Below are 24050 nucleotides of genomic sequence, written 5' to 3' on the forward strand. Positions count from 1 at the left end.
ATAAGACATGGGGACCGAAATACTAGATTCTTCCATCTCTCCACCATTGAGAGGATGTCAAGAAACGTCATCAGATTTATTAATGTTAATGGCCTCACATTAACACATGAAACTGACATTGGTAGAGAGTTTTTCAATTACTTTAAGAGTCTTTACACTTCGCAGAATCCTAGGTTGGACAACAATTACATGGCTCCTATAAGAGGGAGAATTACTTCTGAGGATAATGCTTCTCTTACCAAGTTAGTCACTCATGAAGAGATACTCAAAACAGTCATGTCTATGCCGACGAACAAGTCTGCAGGGCCTGACGGTTTTTCTGGCATGTTTTTTCATAGATCTTGGGAGGTGATTGGAGAGGATATAATCAATTGTGTCAAAAGTTTTTTTTCACAATGGTGCCTTCTCTCTTCAGATGAATCAAACCTTTATTTCTCTCATTCCCAAGGTGGATAATCCATAATCAGTTTCTGAATTCAGACCGATCAACCCTTGCAATTTCTTATATAAGGTCATTTCCAAGATTATAGTCAACAGACTAAGTCCTATTTTGAATCAGATCATTTCATTCAATCAAAACGGATTCATCAAGGGTCGGCATATCCAAGACAATGTTCTCCTCTGTCATGAGCTTCTTCACAAAATCAAGAAGACTAAAAGAGGAAGAAAAGGGTTATCAAGATTGACATGAATAAAGCCTATGATCGACTGGAGTGGAGCTTCTTGAGGAGTACCCTCCTTAATTATGGTTTTGATTCAAGATGGGTTCAACAAGTCATGTTCTGCGTGGAAAATACTCAATTGGGAGTATTATTGAATGGATCTCCTCTCTTCCTTTCTTTCATCCAACCCGAGGTCTCAGACAAGGTGACCCTCTTTCTTCTTATCTCTTTGTCTTGTGTGCTGAGGTTCTTAATTTCTACCAAACTTGTCATTGCCCAACAAGAGAAGCACATTCAAGGTTTACAAATTAAAAGAGGTGGAGAAAGCATATCTCATATGGCTTTTGCTGACGATTTAATTTTATTTGGAGAAGCCTCAATGTCGGAAGCAAGAGCCTTTAATAGGGTTTTAGAGGAGTATTGCAAATTCTCTGGTCAAGCCATCAATATAAAACTAGGGCTCAATTCAACCCTAATGTGGAGTCAGCCGTGAAAAGACAACTGAGAGACTTCTTTCAGATCAGTCCAACTACGTCTCTGGATACCTATCTCGGCATTCCTTATATTAGTGGTAAGTTATCAAAAAATCACTGCTGAGATCTGATTTCAAGGGTGTCAAACAAGCTACAGCATTGGAAAACACAATACTTGAGCCCAGCAGGAAAACTGATTTTGGTCCAATCAATACTTTATGCTATGCCTCTTTACACTATGTCTTGCTTCAAGCTCCCTTCATCCATTCACAAGACACTAGATGCCACTAGTAGGGAATTCTTTTGGTCAAATGGATGCAAGTCTATGGTTCCTACAGTCTCATAGAAAAAAATCTGTCAGCCAAAAAGGTTTGGAGGCTTGAATGTGAAATTATCTGCACCCATGAATCAAGCACTATTAGCCAAGAAAGCATGGGAGCTTCTTTTATCACCTATTTCTCTTTGGGGAAGGATCATGAAGGAGAAATATTTCCCTAATACCTCCTTTTTAAATGCCAACTGTCCTTCCACAGCTCTTGGGATGGAAATCTATCTGCTCGGCAAGAGATCTTATTCGCAAAGGTCTTTTCATGAGAGTTGGCAATGGGCTCTTGATCGATCCATGGACTGATTTTTGGATACCCGATCAACCCCCTTTGGCAGCCCCTTTTCCCCTCCCCCTTGAAGCGCCTCGAAAGGTGGTAGATTCGATTGATCCTTTTACAAACTCTTGGAAGCGGGATCTGATCTTTCATTGGTGGCCTCCGGACATTGCTTTCAGAATTCTCTCGATTCCTATTCTTAGTTTCCCCAATAATAATAAATATATATACATGGGCAGCAACTTCAAATGGTATCTTCTCAGTGGCATCGACTTATAGCATTGCAATCAATGGCTACATTCCTTCAACTAATTCCTTTTGGCTCAAGGTTTGGCACCTCCCGGCTATTCCCAAGGCACAACACCTCATTTGGAAGATTCTTCATCAAAAAGTTCCTTTGCCGGATCTATTGAACATTAGAGGTCTCAATTTAAATCCTTATTGTCCCTTCTGCCATAATCAACTTCAGTCATCAGACCACCTGTTTTTGGGTTGTCCTCAAATTCAACAACTTTGGCATCAAGACGGTTTATTAACTCAAGCCATAGGTCACAATATATTTTCTCTGATTTTGGAGCTTATGCAGAAGCCGAATAATTGCAACAGAGACAACATTCTTATGATTCCGACTTATTACAGCATCATTTGGAACATATGGACTGGGTATTGGGATTTCATCTTTAGAAATCAGAATTTTAATCAAAGGGAGATCATTCTTAGGGCAATTTCAGGAGCTAAAGATGCCATCACTCATTTCCATTTCACCAGAAGAATGTTGCCTTGATTCGTCAGATGGATTTCCCCGCCACATTCTATGGTGAAGTTTAATGTTGATGGAGCTATCAAAGGGAATCTAGGTTATGCAGGGATTGGGGGTGTTTGCCGAGACTCCAATTCATCCTTCTTATGTTGTTTCTAAGATGGAATCGGCTGGAATTATGCTCTTGTTGCAGAGGCTTAGGCAATGCGGAGGGCCATGCAGCTTGCTCTTTCCCTCAACTTCAGGAAAGTTATTTTCAAAAGCGATAACCTCCAAGTGGTTCACATTCTAAGCGGTATTTCATTGGCAACTCCTTGGAGGATAGCGCATGTTATTCAAGATTTTTTTCTTCTTCTTTCTCACTTTGAAGAGGTCTATTTCAATCATTCTCTCAGGGAAACTAATGTTGTAGCTGACCGTCGTGCCTCCTCAGGTGTTGCTGACCAAAGAAGTGTTTTTTGTTCTTCCCATCCCCCCTTCTTCATATCTCCTTTGTTGTATGCTGATCTTACGGGAACCTTGTTCCCTCGTTAATAAAAGTTCTTTATCAAAAAAAAAAAAAAAAAACACATAGCTGACATCATGATTCTTGATCTCTCTCCTTCTGACACTTTCGACATTATGATTCTCTCTGTATTCTGTGTTGTGCCTCTTTTCAGGGAATTGGGCTATTCTACAGCGTGGGGGTGCATGAGAAGATGAATGGTGCATCACCCTAGCTATACACGTGGTTGAGGTGCCCTTCGGATGGCTCGAATGAATGCACACATCTGACGATGATCGAGCTGGAAATCATTCTCTTCATCACATGTGCAGCATAATCAGACGTGCGATCCATCTGAGCCATCCAAAAGGCACCTCAGCCATGTGTCGAGCTCGGGTGTTACACCGCACATCTTCGAGCCCCAGCGCTGTAGGAATCCAATCCCAGGCTCCATGAATTTGAGGTGCACGATTACATAACACATTGTAGCGTGCAATGTGGCACTTCCTTGTCCTAAATAATTGTGATTTCAAGTTGAAATGGACAACGAGTCAACGACAGTGAATCAGTGATACATCAAAAAATCAACTAAGATACTTTGATGAAAGGACAACAATGTTGCATCGTGGCCTGTTTTGCGACTTTGCGTCGTATCGTCTTAGAAATTAGAATTGTGCTCATCACAGGGTTTGAAAATTTGGATTGGATATAAGGATCCGTGCAACAGGATCAGAATCAGCTTTGGATCAGAATTGATCTTGTACGGGTAATTAGATTAGGGTTTTATAGCTGATTACCAACGATTCAATTCTGGCCAAGAACAAGCTGATCCCAATTCCTAATTTTTGAACCTAAGGTCAGGTGATGCTTTTTGAAAATCACAAAATAAATATGAGTTATTTATTTTTAGGGTTTTATTAATTTAAATTCTCACTCAGAGTTGGGAGAGTGCACATGAATGTCTATGCATTGTGATACATCAAAAAATCAACCTTCTAACGAGTACATGACACGTGGCAAGAGGTCAATGAAGGGTGGTAGGACTCAGTCTTCGTACAAAGAACCAACCCGCCATTATCAAAGGTGGTTTGAGGTTTGAACCCCACTTAGTACAGGAGTGGATAGGACACGTTTCCTAAATTGAAAGGATTACCAACTCTGCTCTGCCACCTACACAAGAATATGCGAAATTCCAGAACATGGAGGGACGCCAACTGTCGCCAGAATCTTGCAACCGTCTTAGCAACTGCCTCTCCTTTATATAGTAAAAAAGGGGACCCAAGTTCAGTCATTCTACAACTCAACAACTTACTATTCTCTTTGTACTCCCATCTCATTATTACTGTTGCTCGGAATCTAACTTAGGCATTGAAGAGTCCCCCTTCGGAGTCCGCTCCGGGCCGCTTCTGTGTCTTCTAACTTTTGTAAGACATCCACATCACCCACATGAATTTTGGGCGCAACACATTGATATATACCACATATGTGACAGTACAAAAGTGGATATTTGATTGAATTAGATTTTAAAATTTGACATGTGGTTAATCTATACCATATCCTCTATATCCTATGACCGAAATAGATAAACATATCATCTATCTACATGGTAGAATAGATGTCTTGTGATATTTGAAAAAATAACAGACCTTTGTGACAATAATAATTCACCTAAAAATAATTAATAGAAGAAATTAATTTGGCTATGAGAGATGGTTTTATGGATATGCTTGTCTTTAGGGTATCTATGGATGGCCTTCCTATTTATATGACATAATAGATTTCATTGGGGAAGAAATTTTGTAGAGAGATAAACTCAAAGGTCTTTTGCTCACATGTTAAGTTTCAGCTCAATTAGAGTTTGTCAAGTAGTAAAAAAAAAAATTTAAAAAATCCAAGTGTGTGACAATATTTAATAACTAATGAGGCATTGAAGACCACAGATATAAAAGCCAACTTTGTCTCCCCCCCCCTCCCAACCAAACAGAGTTGGCTAAATGAACCCTATTTTACCATTTGGTTAAACCATAATTATTGTTAAACCAAAGGCATCCAATTCGTTTTCACTCCTCATATTATCTTTGGACCTATCCCTTGTGCTTTATAAATGATTTACTAATGACCTAATGTTTAGTACAGCTGCAATGCTAAAGTGCTTGGTGCTTACTGCGCATGTTTTGGACAGCTTTTGATGATCCAGAATCCAACTTCTTTCATCTTCTTGAACTAATGTTGCGTTTCATTGCTTTCCCTCCCTTCGTGGGAAAGTGAATTTGAAGGAAAATGTGTGGATAAACATGTTTGGATGCAATAAGTAGGAAAAAAAACTGCTTTTTTAAAAAAGCAAATCCCTAAAAGTTCGTCTCACTATTGTGTGAAAACAGTGGTGCAAGATAAGAGTGTCAAGTGGTCGGTTCGATTTGGTTTTAGGCGGATTGAATCGATTTTGGTTGATCACTATGCCAATCTGCCAATTCGAAACTAAACCGTTAAAGAAGGTTTCAATTTTGTTTTTTTTTTTTTAAATTCGATTTGGATCGATTTTTATCATATTTTTTTTGTTATTGGTTTGTAATTGGGCTACTACTGGGTTCGGTTCATTCCTGTTTCGGATTTACAATATATACATATGGAAATTAATGAGAAACTTGTAAGAGTTTTCAGTTTCTTATTGGGTTACTATTGGTTCAGTTTCGGTTTTTTATTGGATTTGGTCCATTATCTTTTGTGTTCGATCAGTGCATTTGATCAATTCGGATTGATTTTGATTTCTACCAATCCCATAAAACCCAACTCAAAAACAAAACTGATAAGAGTTCGGTATAGTTCAATCCAGACTGAACCAATTGGTTTTGATCGATCGACTGATTTGGAATGAACATCGACACCCTTACAGTGATACACTAATACCCACATTCCTCAAATTTTTTTTCCTTTCGCTTTTACAAAATCTCTCTTAAAAAAACCACTCTCTTTTTTTTTTCTAGTAAGGCATGTAACTTTTTATGTCATTTTATCAGTAAATTTCATAGCCTATCCCATTTAGTTGGTATAAGATTGAGTTCTTGTTGTTTTTTATTAGTGCATTTTTGTTTGGAGTTTAATTATTGTGAGTGGCTGCAAAAGTATGACTATGTTTTACTTCACCGATGGAGTTGAGAAATCTCTTCATCACTGGTGATGACCATATAATAGGACACTTGGATTGTCCTTATGTTGGGTTGTATTATGCTAGTCCACATAATTGTAATTGGTTTGTACTTGTATTTGTATTTGGGACAGATTTTGGGTCAATTACATGTATCCAATATAATTGTGGTCGATTTTTAGGTCAATTACATGTAGAATTGTGTGTGAGGATTAGGGTTTTGAGTTTTCCTATATGTTGTCTTTGTTTGAAAAACCTTAATAACAAACAAAGAGTAATATTCTATGAGATTTATTTGTTTATTTTTTATAGAATGAGATGGAGACTGGTGTAAAGAGTTTTTCAAGAAATAGTGGAAAACCTCAATTTCCCTCAAATGGATGTAGTCTTTCTATTAAATTTTTGGTTTGGAGGGGGTGGGGTGGGGTGGGGTGGGGTGGGGGAAGAAGTTGCAGCTTGGTCGTGTAGCCCTGCACCAAAGTAGGGCAATGAGAGCATGCACAGGAGTATCAAAAGAGATGGAGTTTTTTTTTTTTTTTTTTTTTTTTCCAGAAGGATTTGAGTGGTAATTTTGTATGTCACTGTGTCTTGGCGAATGAACCACGCAACCAAACAACATTATTTTTCCATTTTTTTAATATGATTAGAGAAAATGATTGTCACGATATCGTTCTGAGTTTCCAAGTTTTTAATTATTTTCTCTCACATATTCTAAATAATGGATACCATAAGACACCCATTGGTGTGGTGTGCAAATTATATTCCTCCCCACACGGTAGTGTGAAGAACCCTCTCCCATATGATTATAATCAAATAAAAGATAAATGGTTCTAACATAAACCATGTGGGAGATATTCCTACAATTTGTTCTACTGAGGACAAATGATGATGGGTGGAATTAGGGGTGTCAAACAATTGGTCCGGTCTAGTTTCGATCGAATTGAATCAGTTTTGGTTTATGAATGATTGAGACCAAAACTAATTTGTTAATAAACTTCATTTTTTCAATCAATTTATTGGTTTTTCAATATTGGATTAGTATCGATTTTGATCGGTTTGTTTTCAAGTTTGAATCACAATGAAATCTTACATTCCACATAGAGATTGTTCGAAGATAACCACTATAAATAATCTATGGATTGCTATTCAGAGAGAAGATAACTAATATTGAAATCATAAAATGAATCATGTTATAAAATCATTCATTTGAATGTCTTAATTAATTTTATATAGTGAATAAGGAAATCAATGGAAGAATTGTTACAAATCAATTTCCCTATTCATAACCGCATAGTCATTGAATTTATAACAAATCCTTTTGCAATCAGAAATATTCTCACTAATATTGAAATCAATGGATAATCAATTCACTTATTCATAACTTTATACTAAATCATTTTTTTATCGGTCTCATTTGATTCGATTTCGATTTAGAAATCGGTTCGTTCGGTGTGATCTGATTTTCAGCTGGTCTGTCATATTCCATTCCAAAACAATCCAATATGGATCGGTTCGATTCGATCGAAGTTTTTTTGATTTATTAGTCATTTAAACCGTCACATATTCAAATTCAAATAATTTAAAGGGTTTTTTACAATTACCACCTCAAAATCTTTACTATCTACTATTATCCCCCCTAAAATTTTCAAATAACTGTTACCTCCCTCTGATGCATATTAACCACTAACTGACCCCACCGTTACATTTCCGTAACGATGGGGGTTAGTCGTGACAGTGTGCCATTGTCACGAATTTTTTAAGACCAAAATACCCTTTTGGGTGGTAATTATAAAAAATTAAAAAAAAAAAAAAAACCCATCACCGTCCTTCTCCTCCTCCTCCTTCGTCTCCTTCTTCTTCCTCCTCTGCAACCCCAAAGGTGAAACCCATCACACATTTCCTTATGAACTGACTTTGCTACTGGAAGTTCCCACCTGTTCTGATACATGATTACTTTGAAACTTCTTTCGCCTTGACAAACCTCGAGGAAGCTTTGGGATTTTATCATCCAAACTGGTAGAAATAACGCTTAAACTACTCAAATTTTGCTGATTCCCAACCCCTAGGGAATGATCATTCTTCTTCTTCCCGAGTCTTTTGGTGTAAAACAAAGCGGCTTAACTTTAATGGCAGTTTGTTGAATGCGGATGATCCCAAACTCAAGCCACTACCACTTACTACATTTGAACTATTTCTACTCTTCTTGTCAGTCGGTTCAAAACTACGAAGGGATACCTCCTTCCAACTCTTCCTTTCCCTCTTCCCATGCCCCAAACTTGACCCCACATTTTCCAACGGAGACTTCCTTTTCCTCTTTAGGACCCTATCTTTGGCCCCTTCCACGGAACCTCTGGAATTCTCAACATAGAGGCTTTGAAGATCCAAAGATCTCGGTTTTTTTGAAATTCTAGGGATATCAGGTTCTTCTGCTAAGCTGTTTTCCATCTACAAACACTCAATTGACAAGAGGGAAACTAATACCCCCAATTTTCATCTTCCATCATACATGTTTCTTTGTTCCGAACCCTAGCATTATTTCACCCAAAAAAAAAACAAAAAACCCTAGCATTAGATCTGGTAATGAAATTAGAGCATAAAGATCAGATAAACCCCAAAATGAAATCCTAAAAACGTGCAAATCGATTAAAATCCAATTCCTACCAAGATATGAATAGAGGGAAACTGTTCAATTACCCTCCTCTGCAACCCCAAAGGTGAAATATCCAATTACCCCTTACCGTTAATATGAAGGGTGAAGCTGGAGAACTGAGCAGCCAACGTTTTCAGGGCGGAACGGAGAGGGAGAGTCTGAGCAGATGAGGGGGAGGGGTGTCGGAGTCGGAGAAGGAAAGGGACATAGGGAGATGCCGCTGGTAATGGCCACCGGAGCCTGAGCAGGTGATGGTTTCAAGTAAGGGGTAAAATGGATATTTCACCTTTTGGGGTTGCAGAGGAGGAAGAAGAAGAAGAAGAAGGAGAAGGACGGCGATGGTTTTTTATTTTTTATTTTTTATTTTATTTATAGCAATTATCACCCCAAAAGGGTATTTTGGTCCTAGAAAACTTGTGACAACAGCACACTGTCGCGACTAACCCCCACTGTTACAGAAATGTAACGGTGGGATCAGTTAATGGTTAGTATGCATCAGAGGGGGTAACAGTTGTTTAAAAGTTTTTGGGAGGGTAATAATAGATAGTAAAGATTTTGGGGTGGTAATTGTAAAAAACCTTAATCTAAACCGCATAGGGATGGGAAATTTATCAAACTCAAAAACTTGCAAACTGCTCTTCTTCTGCAGTAACAAAGACCATTTCTGCTTTCCATAATTCATCTTTGCCGCGTAAATTCTCCGGTGTGTTCAAAGTTCAAAGTTCGAAGTTCAAGGTCTTTTGAACCCAGAACCCACGAACATGTTCCTAGGAAAGGTAAAAGCTTGGAGGTATGATAAATTCTCGGTGGTTAAAGTTTTCTATAATCATTTCCATTTGAAGAAAAGATGTTCAGATATTTTTCGCGATCTTCATTGCTCTGCTTCAAATCCAGAAGCCTACGTGTTTCCTCAAATCACAGCTCCTTACTGTCTTTCCCGATGACTCCCGGCGTTCAAAGGAAATTCCGTTTCAGTGCAGTCAACTCCCGTCTTGGTGTTTCCGAAGGTATCTATTTGTATGTATTCCTTCATTTTCTGTTCTTCTTGTTTAATTTGTGATGTTTCTTATGAAATTTATTTGTATCCTTCCTTAATCTATCATGCGATCTCGCATTTTGTATGGAGCATTCTGGTTATATACTTCCACTAATTCCTTGCAATTGACATGCTTTATAATCTTAATTAATCAAGTCCAGTTGTGCATAATTGAGGCAATCGTATGACTGCGTGTTGATGTTACTGCAAAAGAATTTTCTGTTTATTGTTCTTGGACAGACTATGATTTATACTTGATTTGCTTACTGTTAGACCTAACCTTATAACTGTAATCGCTTGCTGGTCTAAAATTTCCACTGGAATTCATACTCTTATATCAGGTTCTTATTTGATTTCAAATTTACATTATTAAGTGGATCTGTTCTTGTCTGTTCATTTTACTGCCAAAAGAAAAGAGCATTTATGATTGACTTGCTGTCTTGCTTACTGCCGAATGTTACCTCATTGGTTTTTTACTTTGGAAATTTATGCTTTTAAGCTTCTGTTTTCTCTGCATAAAAATCTTCTCGCAAATGGGCAGATGCTCAATGTCCTGGTTGTTAAAAATTAAAATGGAGTTATTCCAGTCTAGGGGCCATATTAAGCATTAAGATTTTTTTTTAAATTTGTTTATCATGAATATGGATTTGGTGCTTAATTAGCATTAATCCAAAAAATATTACTGAATAGAAAGCTAAATATTTAGTATGGATGTACTGTGGGCTCATCTTTCATTCATTATTTTCCATTTTTATAATAAATTTTCTTTTTTAACTTTAGGTCTCAAGGATAAACCCGTGAATCCACTCAATATCAGATACATGTCACTTTCTGTAAGTTCTTCTGCAGTCATGGGACATGTTGTATCTGAAAATGGTGCTCAACCGGTTGAGCTACTTCATGGAGTTGCGGATGAATTTGGAGGTGTCATTGTAGACATGAAGGACCCATTGGATTCTGAAGTCTTTGTTGCTACTCTTAGAGCTTCAATGTCAAAATGGAGGCAAGAGGTCTTATTCCAATCAAATTCTTTTCTCTTTTGTATTTATTCTGATGGCTAGGCAAAACTATTATTCAAACGGTGAAGTTCAGGTTAACAGCTTAATATCCCTTGCATTCTTTTCAAATATTTTGTTGAGATTGATAGGGAATTCATGAAATTACTCATGACATCTTTATATTGATCGCAATACAAAGTGATGACATCTGCAGACATTTTAGCCTCTCACATTTGTGTACATCAAATTCCTTGAACTCTTCATGTTCATTCAGCTAGCTCTATTTTTAAGAGAAAAACCATGTGCCCTCCCCTGTGGAGTTGATATCAATGCTTGTATGACATTGAGACTATCAATATATACAAACACTTTAGTCCCTAATCTGGAAATCATTTGGAAAATGTTGAAAATAGTCCAAGCTCAAAAGATGCAAATTGACTTTACTTAAGCCATTTTACCTGTCTTGTCATATCCTCATGTTTCTCATAGACATTTCTTTCTTCACTATGAGCTCTTCCATAATGTTTCTGATTTGGGTCTGTGCTAGCTAACTTTGACACCTTATAACAAAAGAGAAGCTGGTGAGGGTTGACTGTTCAACTCTATATTTTGGTGACCTCTCTTTGAGTATTGTGACTGTGCTTGTTTTGCATTTTAGTAGTCTTTTTTTACACTCTTAGCTAAGTTCCACCCAAAACTGGTGTATCATTGCACGGAAACAGTTCGTATTTTCTCTGCCTTCCTTTCACGTTCAAACTTATATAGCATCCAAGATAGATTCTTGAGGAAAGGCCAAAAGTTTGTCCTGAACATCCATCTCCTTTTGATAATTTTGTTAAGGGGGGGGGTGTTGAACTGTTGAAGCTTCTGTAAACAGAGGCAGAGTGTGGGAGCATCTGACCTCCTCGTTCATAGAATGTTAGATTATATAGAGATTAGAGAGAGTGCAACAAACTACATTTGAAGAAATGAAGACTCTACACCAAAGTGTCTAATAAAACGTTCAAAAGTCTGCTCCATTGGGCATCAGTGAGATATTGGATAAAATGAGGTTTGAGGAGTTTTAATATCAGTGGGCTGATGCATATCATGAGTTGAAAGAACCAAGAGCTGATGCAAATCAAGAGTTGAAAGAAAGAACCTAACTGCAGTAAGGCATCCTAATACCATTAGAAAAGGACACAACCTCTTTATTCCTCCCTTCAAAAGGAATCTTGAGTATTCTAGATTTCTAGTGCTTGGAGTGGACTTGAGCTGAAAACGATGAAGCTTAGTCAAGTTTCTGCAGATTATATTAGTTATCAGGGGTTTCTTTCTTTTCCCCCATTTAACGGTAATCTGGAATTAAACAGTTTTAATTTAACTTTGCTTGGTATTTGCTTGAATAAAATGTTGCTTACAAAATGGACTTATGATTGGTCATACTGGTTTTGTCAATGGAAAGAATAAACAAGGTCATTCTATGTTTGTAAACAAGGGTGGACCTTGGCGCAATGGTAAGGTTGCTCTATTGTGACCAAGTGGTTGTGGGTTCGAGTCTGGAAACAGCCTCTCTGAAAAACAGGGGTAAGGCTGCGTACATTATGACCCTCCCCAGACCCCACAGTGGTAGGAGCCTCGTCCACTGGTACGCCCTTATTCCATGTCTGTAAATGAAATATTGGTGATGGATGGAAACGCCTCTGTAAAGACTAGCAAACCAAGATCTGAAACCAGTAACTGCCAAGTAGAAGAGAGAGAGAACCATGGGAAAAGGAGAGAGCGATTGTTGAATGAATCAATACACGTGTGTGCTCTGAACATGCTCCAAACTTTTGATGCTTCTGGCCTTTGACCCTTTAAAGTTAGCAAACCTTGCTCCTCCTTTCACTCTGTTCAATGCTCTGGTTACCTAGGGTTGGCTTCATTAAATTGTGTCCATGCCACACTGTCCAGTATTTTTGTAAAATGCATGTTCTGCAAGTAAGAAGCCAAATCTTGTTGCTTGAAAATCATTGTTAAGTATCTCATGTGTTCTGTAGTGTTTGAGCCATGAGACGAGAATTACTCTTTGCAGGACTGGTGGTGGTAGAACCTGAAAGTTTGCTTATTTCTGTTGCTTCAAAAATAAAAAATAAAAAAAAATGTGTTGTTAATGTTTGTCCTTAAAGACATAGATTGTCTGTGTTTCATGGCTCCAATCTACTACAATGTCCTACGTTTGTTGTTAATACTGAGTAATTTCTGATACATTTCTGCAGGGTAAGAAAGGTGTTTGGATTAAATTGCCCATTGAACTCGTAAATCTTGTTGAAGCTTCTGTTAAGGTATGTCAATTTATTGGTCTTTTTCTCATTTTTTTTTAAATCATCTTAATGCTGTGACGCTCTATTTAACTAGTTTTTTTGATATTTTGCTTACATTTGCAGAGAAGTTACTAAGTATTCAGAGTTTAGTCATATAATTGTTTTGGTCCTTTAATCTCAATAGATCTTCTCAAAGTTGCTGCTGAAATAACTATTTCTTTTTTTATATGTTGTCTTTGTATTCTAAATGTAAAGTATACTGTTAAGATAAAAGCTGATTTCAATTACATATTGTACTTCCTAATGTAGAGTTTACTGTAGTTTTTTTTTTTTTTTTGGGTGGGGGGGGGGGGGAAGGAGAGGGGGAGAAGACTTGGTCCTTTAATACTGATACGTCCTTTATATTTTACCAACTCATGTTTACAATTTGCAGGAGGGGTTCCGGTACCACCATGCTGAGGCAAAATACTTGATGCTTGTCTATTGGATTCCTGAAACTCCCAATACTATACCTGCAAATGCCTCACACCGAGTTGGTGTCGGTGCTTGTGTGATAAATGATAAAAGAGAGGTACTACATCTGCAGTTTCTGTCTCACAGTATTTTAATTAAATCAACACAAAACTCAAGGTGACCTCTCTGCTTCTTTAATATGTATTGTGCACTGGAAAATCCTCTAAAACACTTGATTGGATTATTGTAACTATCCTATCTGTTCAGAAGGGTTTTATGGACCTGATTGTTATGACTAGATTCTAAATGTATGTAAATAGGGAAAATGTTCTCTGTGTGTGTGTGTGCCACACCCAGACACAGTGGGGGGGCAAATGACCGCCCCACCCCCCTGAGAGGCAGAAATTTTGCCCTCGAGATGCCAGCGCATGCTCTCATTGGCTGCCTTACGTGCGTGGCCCCTGCTTTCCCCCACAGAGAATGCTCCCCCATATAAATAATATAAAATTTATTTTTTATGGTATCAACCTCCCTAATATCTGATTATATAATGCTCATAGGTAGAATTCTTCCCTCCCATCTGTACTGATTTGAATATTCCACTTGCTTAAGTACCAGCATATTCGTTCACACAAATCTATCTTTTCTGTACAATAGGTTTTACCAGCCCATGTCCTCATTTTGGGCTCTGTTATTTTAAATTAGTGTGTATCAAATCCAGATTTTATAAGATCCCTCGGTATTTGTGACCTCCTTGCGATGGCCTCCTAATTTTGGATCCCCGAATTCCACTGTTTGGTAGGTGCTGGTAGTACAGGAGAAAAGTGACACGTTCGGAGCCACAGGTGTTTGGAAGTTCCCTACTGGAGTTGTTGATGAGGTATGTACCTCGAGATTGATAATCTTCCATTTTCTTTTCGGCTTCATGTGGTCGGATGTGAAGTGAAGGGAAATGAAATTAAAACAAAATGAAATGAAAATTTTTCTAATCATTACCAACATTCATTGTGTAACTTTAAAATTTTTTAATCTAATAGTTAGTTTTTACTTAACTGTTCAATCATATTCTTTGGATTTAGAAAAATAAGTATCAACTCGAAAAGTTTTGGTACCATATTTTCTAAGATTTTAAGTTAGTTACACAATAATGATTGTAGAGAATTTCCATTTTTTGTTTCAATTAATTTCAGTGCCCTTCATTTCCCTTTACTTGCAACCAGATGGAGACCTAAGAAATATGCTGTTTTTTCACTATTAACTGACATCTTTCATCAGGGTGAAAATATTTGTAGGGCAGCAGTAAGAGAAGTTAAAGAAGAGACAGGAGTAAGTAATAAAAAATCTGCAATTTTGAGCATCAAATAAATTTTCAATTGTAGTATTTCTGTATAAGGTTTTATTTTATATCCTGCTAAAGCCTTTACCTTTCTTCATGTGGCAGATTGATGCAGAATTTGTTGAAGTACTGGCGTTTAGGTAAGGATGGCTTAACCTCTCATTGTTTTTTATATGCTTAAACTGAAAGTGTCATTCTTTTTAAGAAGGTTAGATGTCTCCTTTCTTACAGTGCTACAATCCTATTCCCCAGTGCCTGTATTTCTTAATATCTTGGATCAATATATCTGTCCTTCTGAAGTACATATTGAGGATCCAATTTGACAAGTCTACAGGTATTACTGTGTAGTTACTGAACTGAATAAATAAGGTGGAATCACACATAGAATATCTCCTATCTAGGTCAAAACCATTGTGATTAGATTACCTTATCCATCTGATCTAACTGTTGAGGAAATCTGGTGATTGTCTGGGAAGACGTATACAAGTGGGATGGTCAGTTGGTGCCCCTCCCAGTGCCTCACTGTTCCTGCCTTGTCATGCTGTCAGTAATCTTGAGATATATGGAATACACTAGCATGTTTTGAGATATCACATTCACATCAGCAGTTTTTTTAACCATATAGAGCAGCACTACTTGTCTTTTAACAAATGAAATATGTGGATAAAGATGGGCTCATACATATACACCCACCCACACATGCCCAAACCCCATGTAGTAATGTATGGGAAGGAGCGGTATCAATCTTCTATAATTGGAGCATTTGGACACTTGTATAATGCCAAGCAGAATATACAGGAAGAGGTGAGGTACTGACTCACTTTTTATTTTACTAACATGGACTAGATAGACAGCCTAAATTTACAAGCACATGGAAGAAATGCTGCCATGGCAGACTTGTTAGAGTTGTTAGAATATCTTGTATAGGGGTAGTTCTGTCATTGTCTAGTTATAAGACATGACTAAGTTGTATTTTTACTTTATTGTCTTATTTCTCCTTACCTCCCTAGGGAGGCTTGTGTAATTTGGAAGACTTAATGAATGAAGCTAATATGTGTGTTGAGAATCACTCTCAACACACACAATCGATTCTCCCATTCTCTTCTCTTCTTCTCATCTCTTCTCTCCTTCTTCTTCTTCTTGCTGTATACTCTTCTCTTACCAGATTCGATCTACCTTTGAGTTTCAACTTGGTATCAGAGCCAACATCTCTGGTTTGAGAGTCGGCTGCGCTCAGTCCTCATCTTCTCCTCTCTTTGGAACCCTATAAATGTAAAGGGGGTTCCATTGGAGGCTGTATATGTGAAACCTATACTCCTTACAGTCTTGGGAGTGGTATTCCCTAAGTTGGAGAGAGTTTCAGAGCTGCTGAAGGTGACTTGAAGCAATGGAGGAAGACTGGCAAGTTACCGCCAGCTTGTGAAGCTTCTTCTTGGTTCTCCTTCTCTTCTCCACAACTTGGCATGAGACCTATTGGAGTTGCATCGCCTAGGGGTGTTGTTTCAGACCCCAAAGCTCTTGGTTGTTGAAAAAGAAATGCTGCCTTGCTGCTAGATGTTTTTGAAGACTTGAAACCAGGCTCTGTTTTTCCGCCAGCCTAGGAGTGTCTCTGTTTCGATTCTGCCTTTGGCAGCTTGGATGACCTTGGAACTTGTCCCATTTGTGTCGTATGGGAGTGCTTTTTGAAGCCCTAAGAGCCTGCCCTTGAAGGTGGAGGGTCGAGGACTGCTACTCTTTTTTTTTCTTGCTACACGGTATCGGCTGCTCTGTTTTTGTGAGGTCTGCTGTATTGGATGGCTGAATGTGATAGTATTACATCTTGATACACTTATTGGGTATTATGGACTAAAGGTTCTTGGCTACTAGCAGAATTTGGTTTGAGTTATACAAGTTTTTGCTCTTCATATGCTTGCTGTTTTTTAGGCTTGGCCTCAGTCTTGTGGTTTGGTTGATTTGGGACCATATTTTGTATTGGTCTGTCTCCTTGTTTTGGGTTGAGTATACTCCCCACTTGCGCAAACAATTTATATTGATTGTTGAAGTATTTGCCTATTATGTCCACTGTGTCTGGACAAGATTCTGAGGTCAGTGGACCAATTACAGCCGGCAGCCCAAGTGGTGGTTTCCCAACCATGGCTTCCTTTGATAACCCCAACACCCAGATCTCAGTTGTGAAGTTGGACAATACCAACTATTTGGATTGGTCCCGTTCCGTGAAGTTGTCTCTACGTAGTAGGGGGAAGTTGGGGTACATTACTGGGTCTATCACAGCTCCTGCTACTACTGATGCAGGTTATCTCAAGTGGGAGACTGAAAACTCCACTGTCATGACTTGGCTGATCTTTTCCATGAAACCTGAGATAGGTCGGAGATTTATGAGTAAGGAGACTGCTAAAGATATTTGGGATGGTGTATCCAGAATTTTTGATAGAGTTGGAGATTCCACGAAAGTGTATCAAATTCTCCAAAAAATCATTCATATGAAACAGGGTGATAGGAGTATATCTGAGTACTACAACTCTGTTATTAGCTTGTGGGAGGAGTATGATCATTATACCAATCTCCAGTTGTCCAATGCTGAGGATCAGGCAAAAGTCTACAGGAGCCAAGAAAAGGAAAGGATCCTTATTTTGCTTGGTGGTCTTAACTCTGAATATGAGCCCCTTCGCCAGCAAATCTTAGGGAGGTCTCCATTTCCATCTACGGATGATGTGTGCGATTATTTGCAAAGTGAGGAAACCGGAGGACCACTATGGATATTGTACCATCAATAGAGAGGCGCTCTTGTTTCAGGTTCCCAAAAAGACTGGAAAAGTGGGGGAAAGGCCGTGAGAGATACAAATGACCATTGTGGCAAGCTTGGACATACCAAGGACCGGTGCTGGGATCTTCATGGGCAGCCCCCCTGGTATGCGTGGTAGTTCATCTCATGCCCGTGGAGGCAAGCGAGGGGGAGCTATGGCTCGTTACGTGACATCGAGTCCGAGCCACCTGGACCGCGACTGCTCACGATTCCCTCTCACGGGATGATATTGCAGCCCTACGTCGGTTGATGTCTCACCTTGGAGGGTCGCCTCTGGTTCTAGCTCGGAGGGTTGACTAACGCCTCGACTCTGCGGTCTCATCTGCTACCCCTACGCATCGGCTTGGATCATTGACTCTGGAGCTTCCGATCGCGTAGTGGTATGTCCCGGTTCTATGATTCCTATTCCATTTGTTCGGCCGGGACAAGGTAAGGGTTCTTGATGGTTCCCTTTCCTCTGTCTCTGGTAAGGGTAATGTGCGGGTTACTCCTTCTATTTCCCTTGAGTCGTCCTTCATGTTCCCGACTTTGCTACTAACCTATTATCAGTGAGTCACCTAACCAAATCCTTACATTATTGTGTCACTTTCTTTCCTTCTTATTGTGTCTTTCAGGATTTGGAGACAAAGAGGGTTATTGGCAGTGGGACTGAGAAAGGAGGACTCTATCTTCTTGAGCCACAGTCACCTGCTCAATCTACTGCTGCAGCTTATGTTTGTGGTTGGCACGACCGGAGTGCTTTGGAGTCTGTTATGCTTTGGCATCAACGTTTGGGTCATCCCTCTTTTGTTGTTATGAGGAGACACTTACCCCACTTGTTTACTTCCTTTCCTGCATCTTATGTTTTTCAGTGTGAATCTTGTATTTTTGCTAAACATTGTCGCACATCTTATCCCTATCGTGGTAATAGATCTACTGCACCTTTTTCCCTTGTTCATACTGATGTTTGGGGGCCTTCTCCTACTACTTCCTTATCTGGTTTTCGTTATTTTGTTTCATTTGTGGATGACTATTCTCGGTCTACTTGGACTATTTTGTTAAAACAAAAGAGTGATGTTTGTGATGCTTTTAAGGAGTTTTATCACTTTATCAGTACTCAGTTTGGTACTCACATCAAAATTGTTAGATCGATAAGGGGGTGAGTACATGTATGGGGGCTCCAACAATTCTTTTCTACGATAAGGGCATCATCCATCAATCGGCTTGTGTTGACACCCCACAAAAAATGGGGTGGCTGAACGCAAAAACCGCCATTTGCTGGAAATCTCTAGGGGTCTTCTCTTTGGTATGCACGTGCCTAAGACCTTCTGGTCTGATGCCCTTCTTACCGCTGCCTTTCTTATTAACCGGATGCCAAGTCCACTCCTTGGCTCCAAATCCCCCTTGGCTCTTCTTTCTCCTCAATCCTCAGTTTTTTCCTTGTCTCCACGCGTCTTTGGTTGTGTTTGTTATGTACATGTCAACAAATCAGCCCGCACCAAGCTTGATCCCAAAGCTCTCAAGTGCATCTTCTTAGGCTACTCTGATTCCACTAAAGGGTATAAGTGCTACCATCCTTCTTCCCGAAGGCGATTTCTCTCCAAAGATGTCACCTTCTTTGAGTCTATTCCTTTTTTTTTCTTCTTCCCCTCGCCATTCTGTTCAGGGGGAGAGTATTAGCAGTGAACAGAATGCGGATGTCATTCCCTTCCTATCTCCTTTACCTACCTCTACTTCCCCATTTCTATTTGATATTGGAAAGTATAAAGAAGTGGATGTTGTGGATGATGCTGATGTTGATGGTATTGGTGATGGTGATGCTAGCAGACAAAAGGAATACAAGGGGATAAGATTTAAAGAAGATGGTGTATTCACAAGAGGTGAATGCTTGTTGAAGGAAAAAGGGAAGCAACCATGGTACAAGCGACCCTGCCAAAACCCCTCTTTGGATCCACATCCTCAGTCTCATCCTCTTCAGTCAGGTAATTCCTCTCCTTCTGAATTAGATCTTCCCATTGCTATTAGAAAGGGGAAGAGAACCTGTACTAATCCCATAGCCCTGTTTGTTTCCTATAACTCCATTTCTCCTACAGGTGTTGCTTTTTCCACTGCTCTTGAGTCTTCTTCTATTCCCAAAAATGTCACAGAGGCCTTATCCAATCCAAAATGGATGCAAGCAATGACTGAGGAAATGGTGGCTCTAGAGAAGAACAATACTTGGACACTTGTTGATCTTCCCAAGGGGAGAACTCCAGTTGGATGTAGATGGGTTTATACAATCAAGTATAGATCCGATGGTACAGTGGAAAGGTACAAAGCTCGGCTGGTTGCTAAAGGGTATAGTCAGGTGTATGGCATTGACTACCAGGAGACTTTTGCCCCTGTAGCCAAGCATAACTCCATCAGGGTTCTTCTTTCAGTAGCAGCCAATAAAGATTGGCCTATGTACCAATTAGATGTGAAGAATGCATTTCTTCATGGAGATTTAGCAGAAGTTGTGTACATGCAGCCTCCACCTGGTTTTAAGTGTCCCTCAGCTGAAGGGAAAGTGTGTTTGTTGAAGAAAGCTCTTTATGGCCTAAAGCAGTCTCCTAAGGCCTGGTTTGAGAGATTTAGACAAGCCATTCTGAAGAATGGGTATTCCCAGAGTCAAGCTGACCACACCTTGTTTATCAGGAGAGGTAATGGTACAGTTACAGCTCTCATTGTCTATGTTGATGACATTGTGGTGACTGGGAATGATGTTGCTGAGATAGATAGATTGAAGTCTTATCTGGCTAAACAGTTTGAGATCAAAGACCTTGGAATCTTAAAATACTTCTTGGGTATTGAGGTATCTAGATCAAGGAAAGGGATCAACATTTGCCAAAGGAAATTTGTCTTGGATCTTCTGAAAGAGACAGGGATGATGGGGTGCAAACCAGCTACTTCCCCCATTGATCCGAATCATAAACTTGGTGATGAATGTGGTTCTTCTCTTATAGATGCAAGCAAGTACCAGAGGTTAGTTGGGAAACTAATCTATCTCTCCCTAACTCGACCAGACATCTCTTATGCAGTTGGAGTGGTGAGTCAGTTCATGCATGCTCCCAGGGGTGGACATCTGGATGCAGTATATCGCATCATCAAATACTTGAAATCCTGTCCAGGAAAGGGCCTTTTATTTGCCAGGCATGACCATTTACAGATTGAAGGCTACACAGATGCTGATTGGGCTGGTTCAGTCTCTGACAGGAGATCTACTTCTGGGTATTGTACCTTCTTGGGTGGTAATCTAGTTACCTGGAGGAGCAAGAAACAACCAGTTGTTGCTCGATCTAGTCTCGAGGCCGAGTTTAGGGCCATGGCCCATGGAGTATGTGAGCTTATATGGCTAAAACGACTTCTTCACGATTTGAGCTTTGCAACTGAAGGGCCAATGAGACTTTATTGTGACAACAAAGCTGCCATAAGCATTGCCCATAATCCGGTTCAACATGATCGAGCCAAGCATATTGAGGTCGATCGTCACTTCATCAAAGAGAAGTTGGATTCTGGGTGCATTTGTACTCCCTTTGTGAAAACTGATCAAGTAGCAGATATCTTCACCAAGGGTCTCTCTTCTAGCCTATTTAATACTCTATTGTGCAAGCTGGGAATGTATGACATTTATTCTCCAGCTTGAGGGGGAGTGTTAGAGTTGTTAGAATATCTTGTATAGGGGTAGTTCTGTCATTGTCTAGTTATAAGACATGACTAAGTTGTATTTTTACTTTATTGCCTTATTTCTCCTTACCTCCCTAGGGAGGCTTGTGTAATTTGGAAGACTTAATGAATGAAGCCAATATGTGTGTTGAGAATCACTCTCAACACACACAATCGATTCTCCCATTCTCTTCTCTTCTTCTCATCTCTTCTCTCCTTCTTCTTCTTCTTGCTGTATACTCTTCTCTTACCAGATTCGATCTACCTTTGAGTTTCAACTAGACTTCCATGCCTGTGCAGACAGACTAGATATACTTCACTATTCTGAGTGTCTGTGTGCACATGTGCACAGACATCATGACTTCCTGTCATATGGTAGGATGATTTAAGTTCATTTTTGGCTCTGACACCAATTTCCAGAACGAGAATGACTGCAACTGACTGTATCCTGAGAGTGAGAGTTGAAAGGAATACGCACACACTTTTTTTTGTTGAGAGATAGAGAGAGAGTGCTTTGGAGGCGAGTCACTGAGGTTTCCTTCATCAGGTTATATAGACTGTTATCAATATTCATCTCTTACCCACTTTTGATCAGTGCTTTGGATTTTTCTTTTATTACAGGCAAAGTCACCAGGCATTTTTTGGGAAGTCAGATTTATTCTTTGTTTGCATGTTGCGGCCCCACTCCTTTGACATCCAGAAGCAAGAAGTAGAGATTGAGGCAGCACAGGTAATTCATAGTTTACAATTTACAGATCTAACCAAAAACAGTGACCTCACTCCGTGCAAAATGAAATAAGTATTTCCAAATTTTGTCAATAGAATAATTAATCTTTTTTGGGACTTATTGGAGCTTTTTTTTTACGTGGAGGGGATTGGAAGGGGAAGATTTTGATGCTACAATGGCCATAATTATGGATCCCCTCCCCCCCCCCCCCCCCACTTTTCAATTTTGATAAAAGAGAAGGGAGAAAGAAGAATAGGATGTAGCACTTAAATTTCACTCAGGGTCTATTGTTTGAAACTATGATTTGGTACCTCATGTTTCAGAAACTACAGTTGGGGTCCCTCAAGTTTGGGGAGACTATGAGAGTCCCCACCCTCTCCACTGGGCGAGTTGGAATGAAGTGCAAGTCGTGAGAACATTTCTCGTGACTTCCATGTTTCTTGAAGATGAATATTTTGCACAGTCCAATAATCTCCTAACTAGTTAGGCCCTTGACCATACCATTGTTTCTATTCTTACAAAGACCCGTGGTTATTATCTCTGATCATGGTTGTAATTAGTTTGGAGGATTGTTTTGGTTGGGTTACTGGGTAGAACAGTCATATTCAAGAAAATTTAAAAATCCCGTGAGCCTTTCCAGGATTTGGACTAACATCAGTCTGAAAGAGGAACCCTGATCATAGTTTCCCCAAACGCTAGATTTCCCGACCATAGGTTTTGAAACATGAGGATTTGTAGTTTCACCAAACATACAGGACTACAATTGTACCTTACCCAAGCAAAGAATAATAGGAAATAGCAGAGGAACACCTGGGTCATGCATGGAGCATGATATATTGTAGGGGTTCACTAAAAGTTCCATTTTTTTACCATTAATGAAGTTTTCTGTCCGGGATGGTCAGGAGTCATGAGAGAATTGAAATGGTATTCTGAATGTTGGGATCTCTCTTTATCTCTTCATAATTTATCATTTTTTATAACTCAGCATCCTGTAAGATAGGGTCGCTGTCTGGCCTGAATGGCTCCCATGGCTGTTTCAAGCTCCATTCTGTTTTCAAAATCCATCTTATAAACAGTGGACTGGTAATGTTGTAGTTTTCCAGGATAAAGAGAATTGCACTAGAAAAGGCTAAAATCAGTCTGTCAATCTTTGACCAAAATGATTAATGAAAAGTGGAGCTATCTAAAAATGGCTCTCTGATCCTTCATTTGCCATGTGTTGCATTCACTGGAAGGATAACTTATCCTCTGTTGAAGAAAGTATTCCCTGTGTAGAAATAAAGGATATATAAACCATAAAAAGGCTTATGAGAATTCCTAACATGTTCTTTTTTTGTTCTTCCAGTGGATGCCAATTGAGGATTATGCAGCACAACCATTTGTTCAGAATCATAATCTAGCAAAGTTCTTGGCTGATATCTGCTTTTCGAAGATTGATAAAGGGTATGCTGGATTTTCTCCGGTGCTTACTAGATCAGCATTTTCAGAAAAGCCATTTAATTTGTACTTGAACAGCTGTGATCTGAACCAGCCCCGGTCATCCTTGTGACCATTCCTAGAAAAGAGTATTGTCCAAATTTTTTTTAGGGTAGGGGATCAACACGCCGCTGAGTTTGGATGGAATCTCTCACGCCAAGCCAATGGGAGCATGGGAGGGGGCGCCCCACAGTTCATATAAAAGTAGGCGCCCACATTTCTCTGTTCCTAAATATCAGTTGTATTACAATGTTAACTGATGTATCGTTGTTTCTGTAACATTCATTTAATATTTTTTCATTCTTTGTAACATTCATTTAATATTTTTTCATTCTTTTTAACATTCATTTAATATTTTTTCATTCTTTTTAACATTCATTTAATATTTTTTCTTTCTTTGTAACATTCATTTAATATTTGTTTCTCTACCCCTTGTTCATCATATATGATTTATGAATGACCCAAGTCCAGTACAGCTGCAATGCTAAAACATTTGG

At 39.1% G+C, this 24050-nt stretch overlaps 1 protein-coding gene across 1 annotated transcript; it reads left to right on the top strand.

The window, feature by feature from the left end:
- Positions 1–9596: 9596 nt before the first annotated feature.
- Positions 9597–23766, top strand: LOC122638580 (nudix hydrolase 2-like). The gene is made up of 9 exons (XM_043831445.1): positions 9597–9783; positions 10593–10822; positions 13051–13116; positions 13529–13666; positions 14351–14428; positions 14824–14874; positions 14990–15024; positions 21972–22080; positions 23423–23766. Exons 1-9 carry the CDS (start codon positions 9624–9626, stop codon positions 23624–23626), a joined length of 1071 nt encoding a protein of 356 aa, XP_043687380.1. The 5' UTR covers positions 9597–9623; the 3' UTR covers positions 23627–23766.
- The last annotated feature ends 284 nt before the right edge of the window (positions 23767–24050 follow it).

Source organism: Telopea speciosissima, chromosome 9, assembly GCF_018873765.1.
Source record: "Telopea speciosissima isolate NSW1024214 ecotype Mountain lineage chromosome 9, Tspe_v1, whole genome shotgun sequence".
Lineage (NCBI taxonomy): Eukaryota > Viridiplantae > Streptophyta > Magnoliopsida > Proteales > Proteaceae > Telopea > Telopea speciosissima.

What these genes read in the sequence shown, in the direction of transcription:
- LOC122638580 (XM_043831445.1), top strand. Translation starts at nt 9,624, where the DNA reads ATGTTCAGATATTTTTCGCGATCTTCATTGCTCTGCTTCAAATCCAGA. An exon ending in TGATAAATGATAAAAGAGAG is followed by an intron (nt 13,667 to 14,350) that starts GTACTACATCTG and finishes ACTGTTTGGTAG; the next exon opens with GTGCTGGTAGTACAGGAGAA. An exon ending in AAGTTAAAGAAGAGACAGGA is followed by an intron (nt 14,875 to 14,989) that starts GTAAGTAATAAA and finishes TTCATGTGGCAG; the next exon opens with ATTGATGCAGAATTTGTTGA.